Below are 24,245 nucleotides of genomic sequence, written 5' to 3'. Positions count from 1 at the left end.
TCTCGCTCGGAAGTATGCTTTTTTACTGGGTGCCAGGCCCCGAGCACGGAATCCAGAAACGGCATTTCAATTGAACCAACTTGGACTGGGCGGCAAGCGATTGATTGGTCCTCAGAAACGATCCATCCGTTACGGGGGTGTCGTGTACGCGGTGCCGGCCGATTGCACTACGCCACGGATCTGCCGACTCGGCTCTTGCTCGTTCCTGGCTGACGGCGCCCGCCGTCGGCATTGAACATCGAATACATCCGAGGCTCGCATTTCTTCTCGAGGTAAGGCACTTCTGGCCTTCCCACGTTCTCTCGGCTTGCCTGTCCCGCCCCCTTTTCCTTTTTTTTTTTTAATTCCTCGTGCTTCGATGTTTTCGATGTTATGGGAAAGGTGTCGGTGCCTAGCTCTTGCTTTTTTTCCTCCTCTCCTCTCCGGGCCGTTTGTAGAGTATGCGGGTAGGCTTGTCCTATCTTAAGCGTCTTGGGATTCCCGCGCTGCAACTTGATAACGGCGGGCGGGATGCTGGTCGACAATGCCGGCAGCTGGTGAAGGAATGCTGAGACGTGGCACGGCGGGCATTCCCTCGGATTTCTGGCTGAGAAATCGATAGGTGTAAAGCATACATACCATCGCCTTGCAGTGTACGGGATTGCACTCCAAGCTGCAGCTGTGCCTAACTTTGCAGGAGAAAATCTCGGGGCGCTCACTCGGGCCGCCTTGATGCCCGAATTTCCGCTCGTCTTTACTCTAGACGTTGCTGCCAAACCTAGGTATCCAGAACTCGAGACACCTCCCGTTCGTCAGCCCGTTTGAGAACCGGAGGAGCGCCTGGCTTGAATCAGCACCCACCAGCCAGTACGGAGTACTGTTGTTGCACGGAATCAGTGCTGCAAGGCACTACTATCTCCCTTCACTACTAATTGGTACCTCAAATACGCATATACGGTATCTACCTACGTAAGTACGGGAGTCAGGCACCTCAGTTAATTAGTTACCTTTGCACTAGGAAGTCGCAGACAGCCCACTAATTAATTCCCTAGGTTGGTACATAGTTCACGAGGTGGCCGCGCCAAGACGGGACCGCCCACAACTTCGCACCCGATTTAGTTGGTTTAGCGAGCTCTGGGCCCGGCCGTGACCCGCTACAAGGATGTTCTGGTTACCGCTGCGCAGCAGACCGATCGCCCTCCCGACAACAAGCGATGACCCGCCATCGCCGCTGCAGCTCCCGGCACCGGTACCATCCCGAGAACAACGGGGACCGAGTCGAACACGAAGTTGCAGCCTCCTCTCCCCCTCTTCCCCCTCTTCCCCCTCTCGATTTCTCCGCCACCGCCATCACCATCGCCATCATCGCCGGCCGATGCTCGCGCTTCTCCTGACCGTCGCCGCTCTCGGGGCCGCCGCCTTATTCTTTCTGCAGCTCTACCGTACCGAGTCGCGTCTGCGCACCCCCTGGACGCCCGACCGGTCGTCGCGCCTCTTCGCCCAGCGGCCGCTCCCACCGCCGGTCGAGGGAACGTTCCTGTCATCACCGCACTATACGTTGCCGCTGCGCACGCGCGGGCGCGATGTGGTGGATGCGCGGGGGCGGCGGTTCAAGCTGGCGAGCGTCAACTGGTACGGGGCGAGCGACGAGCTGATGGTGCCGGGAGGGCTGGACGTGCGGCACCGGCGCGAGATCGCGCGGGCCGTGCGCCGGCTCGGCTTCAACTCGGTCCGCCTGCCCTACTCGGACGAGATGGTGGCGACTAACCCGCCCGTCGACGCCCGCCTGGTGGCCGCCAACCCGGACCTGGCGGGCGCGCGGGCCCTAGACGTCTACGTCGCCGTCGTCGAGGCGCTGACGGCCGAGGGCGTCGCCGTCGTGGTCAACAACCACATCACGAGCGCGACCTGGTGCTGCGGCGCCGACCCCTGCGACGCCGGCTGGGCCAACGACCACCTGCCGGCCGCCCTGTGCCGCGTCCGCCAGACGGAGGACCAGTGGATCGAGCACTGGGAGACCGTCATGGCCAGGCTGGCCGACAACCCGCTCGTCATCGGCGCCGACCTGCGCAACGAGGTCCGGGGCCTCTGGGGCACCATGCCCTGGGCGCGCTGGGCGGCGGCCGCCGAGAGGGCCGGCAACCGGCTGCTCCGCATGAACCCGGACTGGCTCATCATCGTGGGCGGCACCGAGTCGCAGAACGACCTGACGGGCGTCGCCACGCGGCCCGTCGTGCTCGACCTCCCCGACCGCGTCGTCTACTCGGCCCACGTCTACTCGTGGAGCGGCTGGGGCAGCTGGGGGGGCCGGTACGCGACCCGGTCGTACCCGAGCTTCGTCCAGTCGGCGCGCAAGAACTGGGCCTACCTGGTCGAGGGGGACGTGGCGCCCGTCTGGGTGGGCGAGTTCGGCGCGCCCCGCTCGCCCGGCCGCGGCGACGCCAACTACTGGAACAACCTGCTCCGCTACCTCAAGACCATCGACGCCGACTTCGGCTACTGGGCCCTCAACCCGCGCAAGCCCCGGCATAACGAGACGGAGACGTACGCCCTCCTCGAGGACGACTGGGTCACCCCGGTGCTGGACTACCGGCTGAAGGACCTGACCGAGCTGATGCGAGCTGGCACCACCACCTGAAGGGAGGAGGAGATGGCAAAAAGGAGCATAATGGGGCAAGGCGCTCAGGAGTTGGGTCAGGTCAACAACACGGCTTTAAATTTTCCGCCCTTCTCTGTCTTTTCTCGTCCAGTGCTGTTTGTCGCTTCAATGATCTCTCTTTGCCGGGTCAACAGGATACAGGCGTCGTTGGGTTTGAAATAGGGACAGGTCTCCCCATGAAATCGGACACACGGGATGGCGTATTGGATATTGGATAAAGGCTCTTCGTTTCAATCAGGCTGCTTTTTCTGTTTTGTCTTCTGGATACAGCGAGAATACGATCCCAACACTACCTTGCGCACTTCGGAGTGTTACATCTTTCATCAGATTCATTCATCACTTTGGTCGAATGCCAACTTCTTCTCAGTCTTCACGTGTTGCTCCCTTATATCATTCGCAGCTCGGCCCAAGTCGGAGCTCCTATATTATGGCTGATGGTGAAGCACGGTTAAATTTATCCAAGACTTCCATTTGAAAAAAAAAACCGTTTAATAGTGACTTGTTCGATATGGTTCGTGTGTATATACATATACGCAAATGCACATGAACTAGCTAACTACCTGAGGTACGTAATGTAGGCAGACAACCCCCGCAATCGCGTGTTTGGCCTAGGTTGTCCAGCAAGGTGCATGGTCAGAGCCCAAGCAGTCCCACTTCCCCGCCTATCGATAACTCCCTATTGCCTGCCTGACCATGCGATGAGCTCACTGATCCCCCCTCTCCTAACTTCTTCCAAACACGCCGACCGCCCAACAAACGTTCATAGTTAAAAAACGAGGCACCCTTTACCTAGGGTAGCTCGCACCAACGCTGGCGAGCTCAAGCTAGGTACTAGCTTGGTCCCGCGCTCGGGTCCCAATCGATAAATAATAATTAATACCTTTGTGATCGCCACCAAGAACCACTGCCCATCGCCCTCGCCGCCGCCTTGCTGCGAACGATGTCCCGCGCTCTCCTGGTCGCCCGCGGATCGGTCAACGGAACATGACGATGAATTCGGGAGCCGCAGCCGGCAGTGAAATCCACAACGAACTCTATGTCAGCCCGACCTGCTTTGTCCAGACTGCTGAGAGCAGGGTAAGTCTGTTGCGCCGCCTCACACGAGAGACATCGAGGATGCCTCTGGTAGTGTGTCAATTCTCAACATTCCGAGCTTTGGTGATGGACCAAGCTGTTGTTTTTCTGCTTTCGACATCTTGAACCAACGACTCGATACGCATCGCTCTCGTCTCTGTGGGCCCGGTTGGCTGACCCTCCTCGCTGCTTGGGCTAGTTCGGCGCCGATGTTCTCGACGACCTCAAAATCTTCGTCTCCGAGGTGCCCCATGAAGCCGACATGGGGTTTGAAGAAGACGATGAGTCCGACGTGGACGAGGAAGATGACGAGCAATTCATCGACGAAAGCGAAGACGCGATGGCGGATGCCTTCGAATGGGACACCGGCCCCGGGGAAGGACTCGAGACCGACCCGAACCATGCCCAGCACGGCTTCCCAAGAATCGCGACCACGAGGAACAATCTCACGGCTCTCTCACAACGGTACAATGTAAGACCCTCCCATGTCCCGTCGGAAGACAAATGGCGATTGGATATGCTGATGCGTTTTCTTCCCGGGTGGGGGGGGGGAGGCCGGCGGGGCGATCATACAGCTCTATTTCGCGGCATACCAAGATCGAATCTATGTCTACCAGCCCCGGAGAGCTGCGCCCAAGATCCTTCCTTCTCCGTCGTTGATCCTTCACCCGCGGCAGTCAAAGCTAGGCCAGCAGTGCGGCGGAGCCTTGGATCGCCGCTTCCCGCATCAGATCAACCACATAATCGTCGGAAATCTTGGGGATCTGGAGATCGTCTTGATGGCGTATGATGACGGCGACGTGGTTGCATACTACACTCATGCCATCGTCCGCTTCATCAAGGTAAGCAGCAGCCAGGGGCGCAGCCAAGGCGCGTCGTCTTCCCGCCAGTGGACACACCCGAAACCCTTCTTTCACGAGAACGTGGGCAAGTCGGCATGGGGTCTTGCCATCCACTCCAAGTCACGGCTGATTGCCGTCAGCTCGAACCTTCACGAAGTGACCGTCTTCGCCTTTGCTCTCAAGACACGCACCACAGACCTCTTCGCGCTCCTTGTCCAAGAGCCTTCCCCGAGGACCACCTCCGGCCTGCCCGCGCTCCAGCTGCAGAAACACCTTCAGCAAAGGTCGAGGACGTGGCGGATCATTCTCCCAACTGGCCGAGGGGGTAACAACATTCCCAACATCTGCTTCCTGGATGACGAGACCGGCAACGCAGACAAGGTGGTTGCTGTTGACATTATCGGCACCGTGTGGATCCTCGACATATGGAATGTCGGCACGCAGCCTATCCGGTGGCCCGACGCTTATACGAGGGAACCTCAGATGGCTCACGGGTATGCGTGCTTCTCCGCCAGGCTGCTCGGCCTGAAGCTATGCTGACATATTTCATTGCAGTGTGAGGGGCTGGGGTGTCCTGGTCCTGCCCTACAGCAGCTTCCAGCCCGTGAAGACGGTCCGTGAAGCGCTCGGCCTTCCTGCTGGGGAGGTGATTCCCGTCACCAAGTCCGAGTCAACCAGCCGGCTGTGGCTCGACGTCACCTGCAGCCTGTACTACGTCAAGGGGTTCTCACCGAACCCGGACAACATATTTCGGCAGCGACACACTCGGCTCGACTATGCCAGGACGCATGCCGCGAAATCCGAGTGCCAAGAGGACGATTTCACGGACGCTTGGGTGAGCGATTCCGAAGACGACGAAGGTATCTGCATGACAGACCCTCGGGAAGCCGAAGGGGAAGGGCCGCTGCATTCTGTGGCCGCAGGCCAGGAGCCCGACAGGTGGTTGACCATCACCCAGCCTGTGGGGATTCCTGATTCCTGCTTTCACGACTTATCCGGTGATACCCAGATGAGCCGATCCATCATCCCCAGCTTCGGTGAGACGCCACCGCTAGGCGATAACCTCGCCGCGCATGCGTACTTCAACGGGCAGTACAGCGACAGGCAGCGCAGGACGAAACACGTTGACTTCGCCAAGGCTGACCTGCCCAGCCATGTCGTCAAGGGCTTTTGCCTACTCCGGACCTCGCCGACTGACGTCGAGCTCCAGCCCTTCGACCGCGAAGCACCCTGCGTCGAGTGCAAGTATCTGATCACCCACAGCAACCACTTTGGAGGCGCCGGCGCGCCATGGGACCTCCACCCGGCGTACTCGGAGCGCCTCAGCATGCTCATCCACGTGCCCGAACTGAGCCTGGTCGTGGCCGGCTCGCCCACGGGGCGCGTCGCTCTGTTGACGCTGACAAGGACGGCCAGGCGGCTGCACATGGCAACCGTACGGCATGGGTTCCGAGTGGAGTGCGTCCTGCCTCGCAAGGAAGAGGAGGACAAGAAGTTACGTCCCGCGTGCACCCTGATTGGAGTCGCCATGTCGCCGGCGCCGTCTCGGCGCAGTCAGGCGCTCGAGCTGAGGCCGGAGACCGAGGCGTCCGTGCCGTCGGCATCGACCGTGTACCGGCTCATATTGCACTACAAGGACCACACGATCCTCATGTATGATGTTGCCAGAGGAAAGGATGACGAGGCTCTGTTGATCTTTTGAGGCGGCGTTGAACTACCTGCCCTTTTTGTTCACAGCGGCCGCGTGTCGTGCTCGTATCGTGGGGATACGGCTGCGCGTGACCACCACGGGAAGGGATCGTCGGGAATCTGGCTGCTTGCAGGATGAACCCTGGGGGGGGGTTGGCGCTTGGTTCTTTCATCTCTTGAGGAGGGAGCAGTTCGATCAAATTTTCGGTTCCGCGGAAGGTTCATTGATGCCCGCCAGATGGACGCGGTGGTGAGTGACGCTCGTCTCCCTCACAGCCTATCTGCTCAGCTTCCTTTACACTCATGTCTTTTCCTGGGGTCAGAGGACTAGGTGAGATGGGGAAGCGTGAAGCAAGCAGGGAGGCAGACAGGAAGGAACATCTAGTACGGTACGGTAGAACATGCATCGGCTGCTGGCGCTGGTCAAGGATGAGTTTGCTTCTTTTCGCTTCAATTCTTTCGAAGAACGGCGAGGAAGTTAGTGTGATTGAGGAGGTATTCTCTACCACCACTCACCTAGAAGGAAAGCAATCAGGTTCCTGGAGTTCGAGGCTGAAACCCCTGACTATCTAAGTCGAGGCTGCCAAACACATGACAATGTCTGATATACCTCAAAGATAGTAATTACCATATAACGCACTTGACGAGCCCATCAAAAAGCTGCCTTCCTTTACTACATCATTGCCGCTGTCTCTCTTACGATGTTGGGATGCTAGCCGTCCTTTGCAAGACCAACCTTGCTCGTCCCGAAGTGAGGCTTCCTGAGCCGCATTTTAGAAATATACGACCGCCCTCCCATCCTTTCTTTCTTTCCCTTCCCTTCCCTTCTCTTCCCTGCCTACAACTTTCTTATATATATATATATGTCCTGCCTCCATATCCTCTCCAGGTACTTCGATCAATCTTTTATCTCCCTCACTCTATAATAATATGATGCCGTCAATCCAGCAGCAGGCTCGCGAATGCCGAGGAGTCTGGGAACTAGGGAGGCAGCAGAGGGAGAAAAAAAAAAAAAGCTCTCTCTTATATCAGCGAGCTGTCGTCGTATCAGGATAGCAGGTACATATATGTATGGTCTTAGTATACGGTCCCCTCTCAGCAGCTTGCAGCCCGTCAGTTTGGGGTCGAGTTTCTGGCAACTCTGGCACAAGCACGGCGCCCAAAATAAGCGCATTCTCTCGAATCGCTTGATGATGACAGGAGGGCGGGCCGTCTCCAAGCCGGAGAAGGCGCAATTTCCTTGGGGCGCGCATTGGTTTCGATGAGCAGCTTGCCAACAAGGGAGCCTAGTATTATACCTCCTCCGCGCGGAGTACTCGGTATCTCCTGGAGTGCTCCGCGTCTCCCCTGCTCAGCTTCCGGTTAGCGATCGCCAACGTCAAGTGCCCAGCGAACCATTTGTCACGACGCCAAAGGCTTTCCAAATTGAGGAACAGAGAATTAATTAAAGCAGCAAAGGAAGATGAAATGCTCCATCTTGCCCCTTCGGAAATACAGAATCCTCCCTTCACCGGGCTGAATTGCTTAACAGAGGCAGCCCGGCCGTTCATCGGCTAGCTCCTGGCTCATATCTCGCCAGAAGAGTTTTTTAGGTGACCAGTCAGCAAACCGTCAGTCAGCGCGGTGATTCAAAATCACTTTGTTTTCCCGACGCCCAAGGCTCCACCTGATAAGCTGCGCAGGGAAGGGCCCCGGTCCAGGGCGCGTATTGGAAGATCTCGAGAAAAAAATGTGGGTCGAGAGATAAGAAAGATCTCGGGCTGTGATTGGCCTGACCGTCCCTGCCGCTTGGTAGGAGGTTCGTTCTTGTCCAGACCCGCGCTGAGCCTCAACGAAAACTATCTCGTAACAGAAACCACAAGCCCCACGCTTCCCGGCTTGGCCCATAGCTCGGCAACTGCCCGCTCGCCTGGCCCCCTTCCAGCGCCGACGCGGTCGGGAAAAACCGCGGTTGGGCATTGGGCATTGACGGGACTCGTGTCATGTCCTTGCTGGGAGCGGAGTTTGCGGAGTCTGGTTGCAATCTTGTGAGGAACTCGTCGAGTCTTGCAAAGAGAAGGGGGGGGCGGAAGCCGACTTCGGCGTCCCCGGGGCGAATTGAGCCTACAGAGAGTTACTGTGTAGTGTAGCAGACCTGGGCGGCTCGCCTTGTGTTGCGTGGCTGCTTGTGGCCTGCGCGTCCCATCAGCTGAGAATGGGGTTGTTACTGGCATTAAAACAAGCTGTACTTGTAGGGGGGATATACACTGCCAAGGGCAAGGTGGTAACCGCAAGGCGAGCCGCACGCCCTGCATTCAGAACCCCAATTCTTGGATCGCCAAGCTTCATTGGCTGAAATGTGGGGATCTTCCAAGCCCCTCTCCACCACACGATCCACACGATCAACGTCAAGGTCGGAACTTCCAACGTTGCAGGTTGTATACATCAGTGCACGTTAAGTACACTAAAAATTAAGTATGGCCCCTGGAGATGTCATCGTGAAGAGTATGTGTAGTGCACCTAGCTTCAACCAGCACCTGCGATTGACGAGTGGCGGTATCGAGGAGCAGCAAGCTTTGGTCTGGCGAGGGAAAGATTTCACTCGGCTCACTTTGAAGCAAACTACAAGCGGGCGCCCGAGTCTGTAATTCATTCAATAGCCTAGCGTGCGAAGCGTCTTCGCATCTTAATGCAGTCACGTGCTCCGTAGGTTAATTTTAACGGATGATACCACAACTACTCCGTACTCGCAGTGGGTTGTTGGCCCAGCACTCTCTCGGCTTCTCTGCATGTGTATATGCCATTGCGTTTTTGATCTGAGACAGCGAGATCCGCAGCTGGAGAAAATGCTACGTCTTTGACAAGACACAAATCGAGATCCAGAAGGGCCAGAACGCATTGTTCCGTTTTACTTCATACATAGTACATCCCGTTTCCCCAGTCTACCACGTTCATGGAAAGCCTCCGAGGGTGTGATTGAGCAGTTTCCCGGAAGGGGGGGGTTCCTCCCACCCGCTGGAACGCCACCCAGCCCCGGCGCGCTAACCCTTCTCAGCAATTGTGGATAGCCTACCCGGGGCACCCCAGAGAGGCGCCGGGCAACGGGCGACAGGCAGCGGGTGATAAGAGACAGACTTTCATGCGAGGCCATTTTTGCTACGCTCCCAGCTCGAACCCCGGTGACATCAAAGGAACGAAGGAAAGAGGTAATTCGGTTTGCACTGTCGGGGAAGCAACGCAAAGTTCGAATTGGCTGAAATGATTGGGGAGCCCGGGACCGTCAGTGCCATTCGGCGCGACCCTCGTTCCCACTTTGGCGGGCTCCCACACGAGAAAGCGCGGGAGTGGTGGACATACCAAGATATATACATACTAGTAAGGTATGTACAGTACATCCATCCGATAGTAGCGGGTACCAGGTGGTAAGTTTAGGTTATCCACGCCGGGATCGCATAAACACGCACCTTCCCTCATCCCTCACACTTGCGGGCTGCATGGGGTCGTTGACATGGGGTGCAGGTAAGTACCATGTACAGTACATACATACTTTCGCACCTGCCGAACATACCGGGCCGCCGCTGCTCCCCACTCGTCGGGACAGATAGGGCATTGACTAAGGCAAGGAAGCTGACCTTATCTCGCCGTCTTGTAATGGGTCTTATTACGTCTTATTACTTGTATACGAGCACACGCCTTTTATATACCAACATGCCGTCCCACCTCTATAGACATCAAGCTCCCCCTTCCTTCCAACCCTGCTGTGTACCTTCCCAGCCTAGAAGCCCATCGACGGCAGCCACCTCCTCTAACGTAACTCGCCTCAGTCCTTCTAGAGCAGAGCCACTCCCACCCGACACCGTACAAGTTCGAGAGTTGCTCTTCCCCCGACCGGCCGATCTTTTCTTCACCTCTTAGCCTGCGACATCTGCGAAAATTCCCTTTAAGCTCTCATCCAACAATCACTCTTGGTCCGCAAGGACCTAACGCCCGCCCACAATGTCGACCAACGACGGTAGTAGCGAACATGTTGGCACCGACCCAAGTAAGCTGCAATTTACCCTCCCCGACAGACACAATGCGCCCCTCAAAACAACAGCCTGAGAACCACGGGATGACTGACGAGGAACGCCGCTCCCGTGCTTGACCAGCCGTCGACAACCTCAACACGCCCTTCGATGCGGGTGACCAAGCCTACATCATCATTTCCGCGGCCATGGTGCTCTTGATGGTGCCGGGAATCGCCTTCCTGTACTCGGGCCTCGCCCGCCGAAAGTCGGCCCTGTCGCTCATCTGGGTCGTCATGATGTCCTTCAGCGTCGTCGTATTCCAGTGGTATTTCTGGGGCTACTCCCTCGCGCTCAGCAGCACCGCGACCAACGGCTTCATCGGCAATCTCGACAAGTTTGGCCTGCGCAACACCCTGGGCGAGCCCAGCCCTGGGTCGCCGCTGATCCCCGAGCTGCTGTATTCCTTTTATCAGGTACGGACCTTTACGGCCACGAAACTTGGATCGGGGGAAGAGAAGGGCGGGTGTTGTTTTTCATCTTGTGGCCTGTATTGGGGCTAACGGAAGGGGGACCGACGATTTTTTTAGATGCAATTCTGCGCCGTCACAGCCGCCCTCGTCATCGGAGCCACTGCCGAACGCGGCCGCGTCGTCCCCGCCATGATTTTCACTTTTTTCTGGGCCACGCTCGTCTACTGCCCGCTGGCGCACTGGGTCTGGGGTGCCAACGGCTGGGCCTTCAAATACGGCGTGCTCGATTATGCCGGTGGCGGGCCCGTCGAGATCGGTTCCGGCGTCTCGGCCCTGGCGTACTCGTGGGTGCTCGGCCGCCGCAACGAGAAAATGATGCTCAACTTCCGCCCGCACAACATCTCGCTCATCACCCTCGGCACCATCCTGCTGTGGTTTGGCTGGTTAGGCTTCAACGGCGGTTCGGCCTTCGGCGCAAACCTCCGTGCCACCATGGCCTGCTGGAACAGCTGTCTGACGGCCATGTTTGCCGCCATGACCTGGTGTCTACTCGATTTCCGCCTCGCCAGGAAGTGGTCGCTCGTCGGCTGGTGTTCGGGCACCATCTCGGGACTGGTGGCGGCTACCCCGGCCTCGGGTGTCATCACCCCCTGGGCGAGCATCGTGCTGGGCGTTGTGTCGGGAGTTGCGTGCAACTTTGGAACCAAGATCAAGTTCATGATCGGCATCGACGACGCGCTCGACGTGTTCGCTGAGCACGCCATCGGCGGCATCGTCGGCCTCATCTTCAACGCCCTCTTCGCGGCCGACTACATCATCGGCCTGGACGGCGTCAACTTGGGCGCCACCGGCGGCTGGCTCAACCACCACTACCGCCAGCTCTACGTGCAGGTCGCCTTCGTTGTTGCCGCGTGCGGCTATTCCTTCGTCATGTCGGCGCTCATCGCCAAGATTATCGATCTCATCCCGGGCCTGCATCTGCGCGCGTCTTCTGAGGCCGAACTCCTCGGCATGGATGACGACCAACACGGCGAGTTTGCCTACGACTATGTCGAGGTATGTTTGCGTCTCTCTCTCTCTTTTTTTTTCTTTCTTTCTTCAGTGTAGTATTACCCGGTTCCGCCGACCTCTCTTGCTAACCTTGATACCTCTCAACAGGTCCGCCGTGACTACCTCGCCTGGACCCCCGCCGAGCGCGACCCGAAAGAAGACGGTGTTGTGGTCATACCACAGCACGGCATTGCCGGACACCAGGACCTCGTTGACAGCGCACGCCTCCGCGCCCCCGGGACCGGTTCCGAGAAGGGCCAAACCAGCAGCAGTGCGCCCGCCACCCCGCCGCCCGAGCGAGATCTCTCGCACCCGGATTCTACAGACGCCGCTGCCAAACCGGTGGCAGTGCCAGATACGATCAGTGAGAAGCCGCCTGCTGCCGAGGCTACTCAATGATCACGTGTCTGCGAGTTTCTTCTGTTATCTTTATTAAGCGTTGTTTGGTTGCTTTTTTTTTTTTTGCCCAGGGCACAAATTTGGGATTCTATTTACGGGCGGGCCTCTCAGGCTTGAGAGGGATTGAGTGTGGACGTTCCTCTTTGCATGGGACAACCGGTTTGTTTGCTGCGGAAGAGACTCCATGAGAAGGGCGCGAGTCCGCCTGCCGCTATCGGTCTTTTGGAGACCGCGGGGACGCCTCCTTTTTTTTCCTCCGCTTTTTTCTGCTCTCTGTTTCATATTGGCGCCTCGTTAGTCCGTTTGGCCTTATTTTTTTTGGGTATCAGCGCTAGCATGTCGGTTGGTGGTGTTGTTGTTGTTGTATAATACCCCCCAGGTGGCTATCGCTGCCTGATCGTCAAAAGAGAATTCTTGGTTGGGATTGCGGGATCAGTCGAGTCGAGTATTTTCGGGTAAATCGCGGAGTGTGTCACCATCGTCTGATGCTATGCTGTTTTGGGGGAGAAACGTTGGGATGTTGGGGCTGGCATTGGAGCTTAGATCGTCTGATCTGTGGTGTTCTAGACCAGAGATTAAAACAACGAGTCAGGATGATACATCTCCGGAGGAAAAAAAGAGACGATGGAAGAAGAACGGATGAGAGCGCAGCTGGTGCCTCCGTGTTCGATCACCTGCACCGTCCTTGACACCCTGGGGATCAAGATGCGGTCCTATATCGGCTCTTGTGATTGCCCGGATCTAGGAAGACCGACGAACGGTTCCGGCAGGATGGTGGGCAAAGTGGAGCCAGGGCCGGCCCGATGGGAACCCCGCTCAACCCCCGCCCGGGCTTCCGGGATATATGGTCCCGGAGCCGACGCGTCCCCCGGTGATTGCCAAGATGGATGGATGGTCGTTCCCCCCTGGCGCCGTCCTCGTCGAGTGGGCGGGGAGCGAGAGCGGCGCTGAGCAGCCGTGTGAGCAGCACCGTGTGCGGGATGACAAGAGTCTCTCTCTACGCGAGGTACATACCGTTAGAGGCGTAGAAAGACATCAGTTCCGGCCCGTCATGGTAAAAAAAGAAATCAACAAAGCAACAAAAACGAAAATAAAGTGAAACGAAAAAGAAAAAAAGCAAAATGGGGGAAGGAAGTATGGGAGAGAACTTAGATGGGAGAAAGGATAAGAATGGAGAGAGAAAACAGAAAGTCAGAATCCCCATTTTCTGTGAACCGCACGAGGAACTGCTCCCTCCGCCTCATGACCCTTCCCGTTTCCTTTCCTGGACCTATAGACCGTTCATTGTCCAGAGTCGACTTGAGAAGAAAACGAACCAGATCATTTATGCATGTGTGGGGGACGGAAATTGGGGGACGGAAATCAGGGGACGCGACGAATCGCAGCTTGCCGCTGACGTGAGACCGCCAGCTAACAAAAGAGCTAGGAATGGGTTGTGGTAGGGACGACTCGTACACTGATAGGTGTCAGGCGGACGAGGCACTGCTAGCCGGGCGTTGCTGCAACATGTACTCCGTACTTGGGAGAGAGTCGAAGGGAGAGGGGTTAGGCCAAAGGGGCATACTCAAACACTATATTACCTGAAGACAGCCTGAGAAAGCCTGATCACATCACTCGGATTTAGGGAACACGGAGAGTGAGAGCGTGGGGTTCTTCTCATGGGCCATTGCTATCCATTCGAAGATGATCATTCAGCGCCAGCGAACAGAGATGGACAAGGGAGTAGATAAGTGTCTGCAGATAAGGATATATATATATATAATGCAAGTAATTCTAAGGTGAGGTATCACGTCTACAAGCTCAACCCGGCCGACTACGACATCTCTGATATTTTCAGCTGGCGAATGCACGGCACCCAATGCCACCACACTCCGCCACCCCAATCGCTAAATGCCAGACCGCGTTTTGGTGATTCACCCACCATTGGCGTGGGAAGGGGTTCGTTGCTTGGGTAACGAGCCAAAAATTCGCACGTACCTTACCCCTGAGCGTCAACAAAATCGTCGTCCGACTCGGTCGAATCAGTCCTCTTGATGCTTCCCGGCAGGTCCTTCTCCATGTCCTTGTGGAAATCGAGCAGAGGGCCGTCCTGGCTGCGGCTCGCCAAGGCTCGCGGCTGTTTTTGTGACGGCCGCTGTGATGTTGACCCGTCGTCGCCAAGATCTATCAGGTCGGCCTCGCCGCTCTGCGGCGCTGTATGCCCTGCCGATGACTCGCCTAATGACGCTCTAGGGGGTATCGCGTTCTTCTGATTGGGTTTCTGCCCCTTCACTATCGGGTAGATGGCCATGATCTGCGCCGCTTGCTCTTCGGTTGTTGATCCGTTTCTGCCATCATGTTAACACGTCGTCGTCGTCATCAACATCATCATCATGCCTTCTCGCGGCCGAGGACCGGGGCGTCTTACATTGTGGCATTAATGATCCACTCGAGATCCTCCTGGCCCTCATCCGGACCGCCGGGGCCGCCCTTTACTGCCCGGAATAACCTAGGGTGCCACTCAACCCCGTCCTGGGCTCGCTTGGCGGCCTCTTCGCGCTGCACCTCTTCGATCTTGGTCTTCTCCTCGGTCGCGAGCTCGTGATTGCGCTCCTTGACTGCCTGCGCCGTCTTGGCCCACAGCCGCCGCGATTCCCGCTCTTCTTGCTCTTCAATGGGGCGGCAGAGGGGAGGGCTGGGCTTCGATTTTAACGCGTTGAAGAACATCTCTTTTTGCCCGGTCTGTCCGTCCGGAGTCAGCTTGCGGCAGCTGTGAGATCAGGAGGCCAACGAACCTTCACATCCTTGAGGAACATTTCCTCGCTCCACAGCCCTGATAGTTCGTAGAGGACTTCGCCGGTGAGATCGTTCTTGATGACGCCGCCAATGGCGTTGTAGGTGCCGCTCACCCAGCCCTTGGTCTTAAATTCGATGTCGGCGGATAGCCCCGTCTCCGGGCACCGCACAAAGCTGTGGTCGCCGAGCTCGTACTTCATCTTGCCGAACAAGATGCCCCTGGCGTACATGTTCGGCTGTGTGAGGATGCTGATCGGGGATGGTCAGTCCTGTTGTCGTCCGGCTGCTCGGAGGGGAAGTGCTCACTATCGCTCGCCCTTGGAGGGATCCGAGCCGCGGTTCAATATCGACAGTATGGCCGTGCCTTCCATCATGCTGGCAGCGGAGTTGCCCAGAAACTTGCTCCTCGGCTTGAGTGTCCCGTCGACCCTAATGTTGTGACCCGGAACCATGTAAAAGTAGCTCGACTTTGGGGGGTGGTGCGACGTTTGCTCAGCAATGTAGTAGGCCCGCTTGTTGTCGGGGAAGTCCCAATAGCAGGTGAAGATTTCGCCCAAAACAGGATTCAGGGGCTTCTTCACTCCTCTGTATGGCACGTGGTTCGTTAGCTGTTTACTCCGAATTGCTGAAGAAGGAGAAGTTGAAGAGGGGGAAAAGGTGGGGGGAGAGGACTCACGGCGGACGAATGTGCCAACCGCTCAGGTAGAACTTGACGACGGCAACGAATCTTTGAACGGGGTCATCGATCTCGGGAATCGGAAGAAGCATTTCGGGGTGGCACATGAAGCTGTCCATGGCCGTTAGAACACATGAATCACCCCTTTTTCCGTGTTAAGGATCGCTTGATCGTACTTGGTAATCCGTTCCAGCATGCTACGCGGTTCCAAGATGAACGTGGGGAGCACCACCCGGCTCAGGTCGGCGCCGGGCCTCAGCTGGGATATAATGTGGGAGAGGACTGCATCGAACGGATCAGCGCCTATGCACCTCCAGATGCACTCGCTGTGTCTGGTGACTGACCGTTTCCCTGCTCGGGCTCGACCACGAGAGTGTCATCTTCCTGGGGATCCGTTCCCTCGCCGGACGATCGGCTGCCTGGATAGAAGACGACTTGTTAGTACGAGGGTCGCCGACTTTAGGTTGGGGTAGCTTCCGGTATCTTGCATCGGGTCTTGTACCGGAGCACGTCAACCGGGCCGCCCTCTACGAGATTCTCTCGTCCTCTGTGCTCAGAATGGGGCTGTGACGGAACAAACTGCACGCGACTCACTGGCATTCGAAATGGTCCGGCGCCGACCGGACACTAGTCCCATCATTTTTCCCCAAGTTCTTCTGGGCGAAAAGCGCCCTTCGGCCGTCGTGGGCGTAAAGCTGTTGAGGGAGAGAAGAAATAAAGTGGGGTCAAATGGGAAGCTACAGAGCTGTAGGGAGGTGGGGAGGAAATATTGTTGGGGACAAGTCAAGATGCTCCTCGATGCGCTACTACCCTCAATGTCGCCAATAAGAAGGACAAAAACCGCCAGTCCGAGTGTCCAGAGCGTTTGCACTGGAAGCAGGGAAGGCTTGTGTCGTCAAGCAGGCAGCACTAACCAAGCTGGAGGAAAGTTGACAACAAAACGGGGATTCGCAGCCCTGGAGCGAAAGTTGGGGCGGGGCAGGCAATGGAGGGGCCGCGGCTTGACAGGGCCGCGATGACGTGGGGCTTAGTCTCAGAGCCCTTACCATCCACGGCATCATCCTCTCTCTACTCCGTACACTACACAGTACCGTCCAAGCTGACCGCCACGGCGGAGACGTTCGATAGTTCTGGACGATACAAACACGTAAAACAACTCCCGCTCTAGGCTTGCATTCCAATAATTCTTAATATCCCTGGTGAACAGCTTCAGCCACTTTCCAAGAGAGATAGATGGCTTCATTTCGGGGACGGAATCTTTTCGAATCTAAATGATCTGTGCTCGCGCTCCCTTTTGGTCACCCCACGTGGTAGAGTTGCCATGGAGCTGTGGTGGGAGGGTGGAGGCCCCACACGAGCTTCCGTCCCGACGGGGTTGCTGAAACAAGCCGCTCCGCCTCCACAACTTTTCACATCCCGCTCAGCCACGAGTCACGAGCCGACTTGGTACACTAAAAGGGTGCACGGCGGCGGGGTTGATGAGTCCAAATTTCGTAGACGAGACTGCCATCGCGTGCTGAGTTTCTAAGAATGAAGAGCCTACGCCGGGAGGAGCGCTGTGTACAGTACATGCATACATACATAGTTACATACATACACAATTACATACATACATACATACCCACCTCTGCGGTCCTGATAATTTTACTGTGTTCGTGCTTCGATTGCGTCCAGGAATACCTACTGTTCCAACATCTCACCGCTCTGTTGTACTGTACACAGGGTGCGTCTTGAGGCTGCCGGTGCGGATGGCGAGAAGGTGTTGTTTGTTTTGTTGTTGGTGGTGTCGTTGTTATTTTTGGTGGTGATTGTGGTCGTGGTCACAAACACCAGTCGGAGAGGCAACAGTCGGCAATGCGGAGCACAATGATGATCTCGCAGCGGCGCGTGATTTGCTTGCAACAGAAATTTAGTGTAGTGTAGATGATCGCTGGGCTAAAGCAGCCGGGCCATGCCTGGTTTGATTAGGATGCGGTGCCTGGCGGTGCCTGGCTCTGTAACGCCCGGGGAAATGGACCCCAGTGGTTTCAGGTATGCTGCCGTTCCCAAATTAGCGGCCCTTCGTCGGGTCGCCCGAGACTTGCTTGATTCCCACGCGAGCAGCAGGATGCCCAGAAAATGCCATCGAATCTTACATGGAGTCGCTACTATGTAACTATGCAGGTATATAGTTACATAGATATGTACATACATACGGAGTACAGTACTTCGTACGCGTACAGGCTCGGCGGCCTGCAATACGAAGTCGCCCTGTAGTTACTGTGTACTATGTAGAGAGTTAGTTACTCGGTCCCTTGCGCGAGGGAGGCTGAACTCTGCAAGCTCACTTGGTGGCGGGCTCCACGACGTCTCACCTGTGGGAAAACCCAATCATCCATTAGGAGCGCGCTACGGCAACCGGGGACCTGCAGGTCAAACAACACAACGGTTCACCGCGGTCCAAAAGCGTCCAGTGGCACTGCTGGACCGACCCCTCGCAACGCTGCAACGTGCATACATCTACGTGTATGTGCGGGACCTGCTCGTGTGCATACTGTATGTACTCAGGCAGTGCACTACGCCGTACGAGCCAGTTGCGCTCCAAGAGGTAGTTATCGCCCTGCTGAAGGTTCCGCCAGATCGGTAGTTACCTTGGCCGTTGCAACAGATTAAAAAAAAAAAATCCAGGGTCAAAGAAAAAAAAAGGGGGGGTTCTACTAAATCCAGGGCCCCCGACGTTCCCATCCTCGGTCGAATCCTGCCCAAAGCTGCTGGCCAAGTCCGACTCAGGTCCCCTGGGCATCCAATGCCGACGCAGGAGACGGCGCTTCGAACCCTGTTTAGGAAGTCGATCCCTCGCTTTGCGACCCCTGCCCCGCCTAACACGACCGCCTGTTCGTTGTCCACAGATCCATTCGCAGCCCTCAGCAAGCAAGGCGAGTGAGTGGGTGGTGTGCAGGTTCGTGCCAGTCCAATCCAACACACTCGCTTCCACTGCGAGTTTCCCGCCGTGCACCCATTTCCATTCCCATCTCTTGCATCTCCCCGAGCAAGCACATTCCATCAACCTCTCGGTTCTCCGACACGGGCCTCTTCCTGTCGCAATCGGGTCACATGCAACACCCGGAGCCCAGCAGCGACGGGCCTAGTTGGCAGCTCTGCAGTCAATTGTCGGGCTGCCGGGCGGACAGCAGCCACGAGCACATGCTTGGTTTCCCTCTTGGTAACCAAAGTACCGTCTCGTCCAGGCCCGACTCCCGCCAGGGCTGAGGCGCCGGGAACACCGAACACCCCCATGAAGACGTGGGCCGCCCGATTCGAATCCCAGACCGACCTACCGAAATGACAGAGAACGAACCCCCCGCCCTCGCTGCACACGACGATGGCCGAGGCACCAGAAGCCGCCGCATCATGGGCAAGCTCTTTGGCCGCGACCGCGACCGCAAGGCAGCCCGCGACGACGGCGACCTGGACGACTTCTTGCACGGATCGACCGACAAGCTGCAGGCTGCCCATCCGGGCCCGCCCGCGCTCACCAAGATTGACACCAGGACCGCCTCCCGATATCCCAACGCCCACGAGGTGGGCACGGTCGCCGCCGAGCCCCAGCGGGCGGAATACCCCGTGCGGCCGCGCGACCCGGCAAAGAGAGCAAAGAAGGACGTCGCCGTGCATTTCACAAACGAAGAACCGGAAGTCATTGGCGATGGCGGTGACGAGTGTGACGTCCCCACCATCGAGGTGTCGAAACGAAAGAAACTGAGACCCAAACCGAGCCCTTCTGCCGCACCATCCCAGCCCGCTAGCTTCGGAGGCAGCCCCCAGAACCCGTTCGCAGACCCGTCGGACCACACAGCCGCGATAGAGGCACAGCTCCGCCGGGGGCTGCGGCGCACCCAGACCGGGCTGCCAGCCGACCCCGACGCCCCAGGCTCGGGACTGTCACCGGGCCCGAATTCGGGCGGCCGGTTTTTGGGTGCTCCCGCCGGCCCTCATGACGAGAGGCGGAAGTCATTCATCGAGATACAGCAAGCCCAGATGCGGGAGGCCGAAGGTCGAGCCTTCGCAAACGCCGTCCGGGCGGCGTCGGGAGACCGGTCCCGACAACAACACCAGCGGATGAATTCCTCGTCCGCCTCGCTCGACCAGGAGCCCGAGTCTCCCGTGACCCCCTCGCCGGACTCGATGCAACCCTCCCAGCTCCAATCACCCGCGACCTTCACCAAACAACCTCCTCCGATTCCAGCCAAGGCACAACGCCCGCAGTTACCTCCGATGCAACCCCCTCCGCCGCCCGAGCCCCGAGACTCCCCGCCCTCGCAGAACGCCTATACTCCGACAAGCCAACACTCGGACTCGCCAGAGCTTGTAAAGAGAGCACAGAAGGTCGAGAACAGCCCCGCAACCCTCTATTCGGCAGCATCGTCAAGTTTCCACCATCCGTTCGCTTCATCGAGACAAGGGACCAAGATCGCGGAGAGGGACTACGCCTCGCCCACGCAGCAGCAGGCGGCGGCGGCGGCGGCGGCGACGAGCCTTCAGGACGTCGTGGCGGCCGCGTCGGAGGACGCTATGAATGCGTTCGTGACACGCACCCGCCATCTGTTCGAGCTGTTCCGCCTGCACGCCGAGAGCGTCCGGCCGCTTGTCTCATCTACTCCCCAGCAGCTCGCGCGGGCTTCCCTATGGTGGTTCCTGACTGGCCGGACGGCGTTGGAGGTCGCCATCCGAGATCGCCCTTCCACCCCGGAATCGCAGATGAAGAACGATATGGCGAAGCAGCAGGCATACGCCGACTTGGCCAAGAGTTACTGGCTCCTGGAGGAGGCGATGCCGGAAGTGGTCCGGAGCGGGCGGAGCCCACCCGACAAGGAGGCCGACAGTGTCCGATCCACGATCGGTTCGAGCCTTCGCAAACTGGCCGGGTCCATGAAGCGGAACGGTTTCCTCCCGCCCGAAGAAGCATTCCTCCCCCAGACGGTCGACAGGACCGTCTGGATCGACTACCCGCCATTGTCGCAGGACATTACCTCTCTGCTTTGCGGTTCCAACTCGGCCCTGGCACAGAGTCACGCCACCTCTGGAATGACTATACTGGAGTCGCTGCCGCTGGCCGATTCGGCGACCACTTTCTGCTTTACCCGCTTCAAGGTAGACGCGTTCCTGATGGAGCAAGGCAGAGAGTCGCGGCGTCTTTACCTCCCGTGCTTCCTGTCCATCACCAGGCCGCAGACACAGCCGGACATTGTCTTCATCCTCGCCAGTCAGAACGGGTCGGTCCAGCTCCGGATATCGGGGAACAAAAACACCGGCCCGGTCTGGGACGAGGTCCGCTGGCATAACGAGAACTGCAACTTCGAAGTGAGGCTGCCCCGAGGCTTCCTACTCCTGGTACAGTGCGCGCAGCAGGCATATTCCACGCTGCGGAGCATGTATGATTTCAGCGCAAAGGTGCACTCCAGCCTCTACCCGAGGCAGGACGAGAGCTGCATCTTCAGGTCCACACTCCGGGCGTTCCAATACATCGACAACGACCCGCAGTCCAGGCAGTTCCCCAAGGAATCGACGCCCAATTGCGAGGTCGCCCTGTTCGAGCGTCTGTTCAGGGAGGGGGCGGCTACCGGTCCTCGAACCTATCACAAGGGCTACCGGATCGCGGTCGTCACCGGGCCGCGGACCAAGACGTTGAGCGGCGTCAACCAGGTGTACTCCCCCCAAACACCGATCCGGTTCGGGTTCCTGCGTAGCGAGACCAACGATCCCGCTCTCTCGCTCAAGTTCGACAACGGCCGGTTCAAGGGGAACATGGTGATGTCCTTTGCCGACGAGGCCGAGAGGTTGCGGATGCACAGCTTACTCATAGGGACCGCTCTGGATCGGGGCGAGAGCGTCTCTGGCGAAGCGGCCCTCCAGGGCGTCTGGTTCTCGGAGAGGTTCGGCGACGCCCGGGACAAGGGCCTGATGGCCCTCTCCACGTTGACGTGGAACAAAGTTAGGGTGATCAACTACGACAACGACGGCGACAACAACCCTTCGTGCGTGCTCGCCGATAGGCTACGCGTCGTCTACGAGTTCCGAGACGGCACGCTCACCGACCGCATCAACGTCGCCCCGGGCGAGCTCAAGATCCGTCTCGATGTGCAGAATCCCAGCTGCCTCATGGTGTTCCGCCAGCCCCAGTCCGATATGACGGTCGCCGTGACCGAGGCCAACTCGTCCCGCAGCCTCTCGGCCGGTCTCGCCATGGCGCTGGAGACTCTCCGGCAGTCCCCCACCATCCGCACCTTCATGTTCCCCAACCTCAACGACCTGCACACGTTCGAGACCGCCATCACCGGCTTCAAGATCCTCTTCGACGGCACCGCCTCGGCCTTCGCCATCTCGCGCCGCCGCATGGTCGTGCCCATCCACAAGAAGTGGGAGGCCGGGGCGACGCGCATCCAGGTGGTGCAGCAGGACGGCGTGTCGCAGCTGCTGGCCTTCTTCGAGGACTTCAGCCACGGCCAGTGCATGGGCTTCCACCTCAAGGGCACCGACGTGTTCGAGGCCTTCAGCCGGAGCGGCAAGGCCGGCCTCAAGATCGACGACGCCAAGTTCCCGCTGCCCAAGACGCTCGCGCCGGACGCGGACGGCGCACAGCAGGCGGCCGATGCCGCGTTCCTGTGCCTCGATCTACCCGAGCTGCCGGGAGAACATGACGACATCTCGATTCTGTTTGATAGTGAAGAGGGTGAGTTTGCCTTAAACCAAATCTTTTCTTGCGTGCAGATGAGGTGTGGGCTTTTGGGGATGTCATGAGGAGAGCATGCTGACTTTTTTTTTTCTTTCTTTTCTTCTCTTTGAACTGCGAACAGAACGCGACAAGCTCATTGCTTGCCTTCCCGCGCCAGTCAATAGGCCGCGGTTGCCAAAGCTCAAGGGGATGTCATGAGTGAGACCTTGAATAAGGGGGGATATTACGCAGCAGGGAACAGAGGCCCACAGTCACTTATATAGTACGCCGTGGGTTATTTGTTTTTCTTTATGTAACCCGCGTCGATAGCACGAGGCACCTACTGGAATGTACCTTGTGTTTTGTCTACCATGATTTGAGCGGGATGTTGTCGGCGAGACGCCGATGGGACGGGAGAAATACCATGTATGGGTTGATAGAATTTACCCTTTGGTAGGAGCCAACGATAACTTTGATAAACCGTGTGTAAATGACTATCTATCTTTGCCGACGGCAGTCGTGTTACAGAAGGATAATCAGGAATTTGGATTCCCCAACTTTGGCATGCTCCCGCACTAACGCCTCAACTCCAATGCAAGAAACCTCCGGTATAGTTCATTTTGGATCCGCTCGATGCCCACATATATAGAGACGTGACCTCTCTCTCTCCCCGGACACACAACAAGACCTCTTCTTCTTGTGCTGCCTGCCGCGGGACCCTTGGCGCGCCAGACCTGCCACTGTTGAAAGCGCGCTCCTAATCTAATACCGTCTCCTGGTCGGTTCCGGGCTCGGCGACCTCGTGGGGCTGCGCGAGCGCGGCTTCATCTTGAGCCACTTCTTGGTGGACAGCTCGAGCTCCCTCTCGAGCTCCGGGCTGGGGTTCTTGCGGTGGATGAAGTTGCAGAAGCCGCCGCGGACGCAGCCCTCGCCGCTGTTGAGGCGGCAGCAGGCCTCGCGGAAGTCGGTGACGGGGCTGAGCTCGCAGTAGATGGGGCGGGCGGCGTACCAGCGCGAGTTGAGGTCGTCGCACGCCCGCTGCGCGCTGTCCTCGTACTTGAAGCGGGCGTAGACGTTGCCGATCAGGTGGTCGTTGTTGTTGTCGCACACGACGAGCTCCTCGAGCTCGCCGTACTTGCACATCTCGCACCATATGTCCTCGTAGAAGGCGTCGAAGTGGTTCTGCAGCTGCGACGCGTTCATCCGGTTCTTGGGGTCGAACGCCGGGTTCTGGTACAGGTTCGGCATCAGGATCGTCTGGCTGTACGACGGCTTGACGTGCTTGCGGCTGCAGCGGTCGCCGTGCCGGCAGGCGCCGATCTTGTAGTAGAATGAGCAGTTGACCTTGTCCTGCTCGGTGCCGAAGATGGAGGCGAGGAAGTTGGCCATGGTCGGCGGTCGGAGCTCCGGTGGGGAGATGGAGATGGAGTGTGTGTCGAAGATAACTCGTCGGCAAAGGAATTTGCTTCGCGTTGGCTGTCGAGAGGAAAGAAAAAAAAGGAAAACTGGAGATTGATTTGGGCAATAAAATGATTGCTTTTGTGGCTTCGCGTGGTCGATCGACCGAGTCGTAACTCCGTCCTGCGTGTGTAGTTGGGTGAATGGTAGTTATCGCAGTCGCGACTCGTCAACGCAGAACAGGCACAAGAGGCTGGTTGATAGAAAATCGCCCTATTTGCCACAGGTGGCTGATGAAGCGGAAAGCAAGTGGAAAGCATTGGCCGAGATGCCAAGCTAAGGCTGAGTAAACTGTGGCTGAAGCTTCCAGAATCAACGTCTCCGTCCCATTCTGGTCCGTGCCTTTCCAGTTTTTTAAGCTCGGCTGTTGCGCATACTGATACTAACCAACGGAAAGTACCGTACATCCTTATCCGTACTCCGTATTCAATGCTTTGGCAGCTCTTCCATTGCCATGGCATATATGAGACTCGTGGCGCCCTCATTTATTCTGTAGA

At 57.7% G+C, this 24,245-nt stretch overlaps 6 protein-coding genes across 6 annotated transcripts; 4 read left to right on the top strand and 2 right to left on the bottom strand.

Moving 5' to 3' along the window:
• Positions 1-1,354: 1,354 nt before the first annotated feature.
• On the top strand, positions 1,355-2,617 carry MYCTH_43356 (glycoside hydrolase family 5 protein; the record flags this gene model as incomplete). The annotated part of the gene is made up of 1 exon (XM_003658372.1): positions 1,355-2,617. The coding sequence occupies one exon, from the start codon at positions 1,355-1,357 to the stop codon at positions 2,615-2,617; it is 1,263 nt and encodes a 420-aa protein (XP_003658420.1).
• A 760-nt stretch (positions 2,618-3,377) lies between these two features.
• On the bottom strand, positions 3,378-4,303 carry MYCTH_2294165 (uncharacterized protein). Its single transcript, XM_003658371.1, has one exon. It carries the CDS (start codon positions 4,113-4,115, stop codon positions 3,735-3,737), a length of 381 nt encoding a protein of 126 aa, XP_003658419.1. The 5' UTR covers positions 4,116-4,303; the 3' UTR covers positions 3,378-3,734.
• A 55-nt stretch (positions 4,304-4,358) lies between these two features.
• MYCTH_2294164 (uncharacterized protein) lies at positions 4,359-6,401 on the top strand. The gene is made up of 3 exons (XM_003658370.1): positions 4,359-4,554; positions 4,695-5,048; positions 5,110-6,401. The coding sequence occupies exons 1-3, from the start codon at positions 4,532-4,534 to the stop codon at positions 6,254-6,256; spliced, it is 1,524 nt and encodes a 507-aa protein (XP_003658418.1). The 5' UTR covers positions 4,359-4,531; the 3' UTR covers positions 6,257-6,401.
• A 3,817-nt stretch (positions 6,402-10,218) lies between these two features.
• On the top strand, positions 10,219-12,571 carry MYCTH_105575 (ammonium transporter; the record flags this gene model as incomplete). Its single annotated transcript, XM_003658369.1, has 4 exons — positions 10,219-10,264; positions 10,371-10,702; positions 10,817-11,755; positions 11,858-12,571. The coding sequence occupies 4 exons, from the start codon at positions 10,219-10,221 to the stop codon at positions 12,146-12,148; spliced, it is 1,608 nt and encodes a 535-aa protein (XP_003658417.1). The 3' UTR covers positions 12,149-12,571.
• Positions 12,572-13,882: 1,311 nt separating this feature from the next.
• MYCTH_2141297 (uncharacterized protein) lies at positions 13,883-16,657 on the bottom strand (the record flags this gene model as incomplete). Its single annotated transcript, XM_003658368.1, has 9 exons — positions 13,883-14,475; positions 14,556-14,869; positions 14,923-15,172; positions 15,230-15,508; positions 15,600-15,710; positions 15,776-15,881; positions 15,944-16,014; positions 16,194-16,294; positions 16,646-16,657. 9 exons carry the CDS (start codon positions 16,655-16,657, stop codon positions 14,127-14,129), a joined length of 1,593 nt encoding a protein of 530 aa, XP_003658416.1. The 3' UTR covers positions 13,883-14,126.
• A 1,885-nt stretch (positions 16,658-18,542) lies between these two features.
• On the top strand, positions 18,543-23,886 carry MYCTH_75536 (uncharacterized protein). The gene is made up of 2 exons (XM_003658367.1): positions 18,543-22,308; positions 22,433-23,886. Exons 1-2 carry the CDS (start codon positions 18,921-18,923, stop codon positions 22,507-22,509), a joined length of 3,465 nt encoding a protein of 1,154 aa, XP_003658415.1. The 5' UTR covers positions 18,543-18,920; the 3' UTR covers positions 22,510-23,886.
• The last annotated feature ends 359 nt before the right edge of the window (positions 23,887-24,245 follow it).

This window comes from Thermothelomyces thermophilus, chromosome 1 (genome assembly GCF_000226095.1).
Source record: "Thermothelomyces thermophilus ATCC 42464 chromosome 1, complete sequence".
Lineage (NCBI taxonomy): Eukaryota > Fungi > Ascomycota > Sordariomycetes > Sordariales > Chaetomiaceae > Thermothelomyces > Thermothelomyces thermophilus.
Note: the sequence above shows the minus strand (reverse complement) of the source record. Positions and strands in the feature narration are given on the sequence as shown.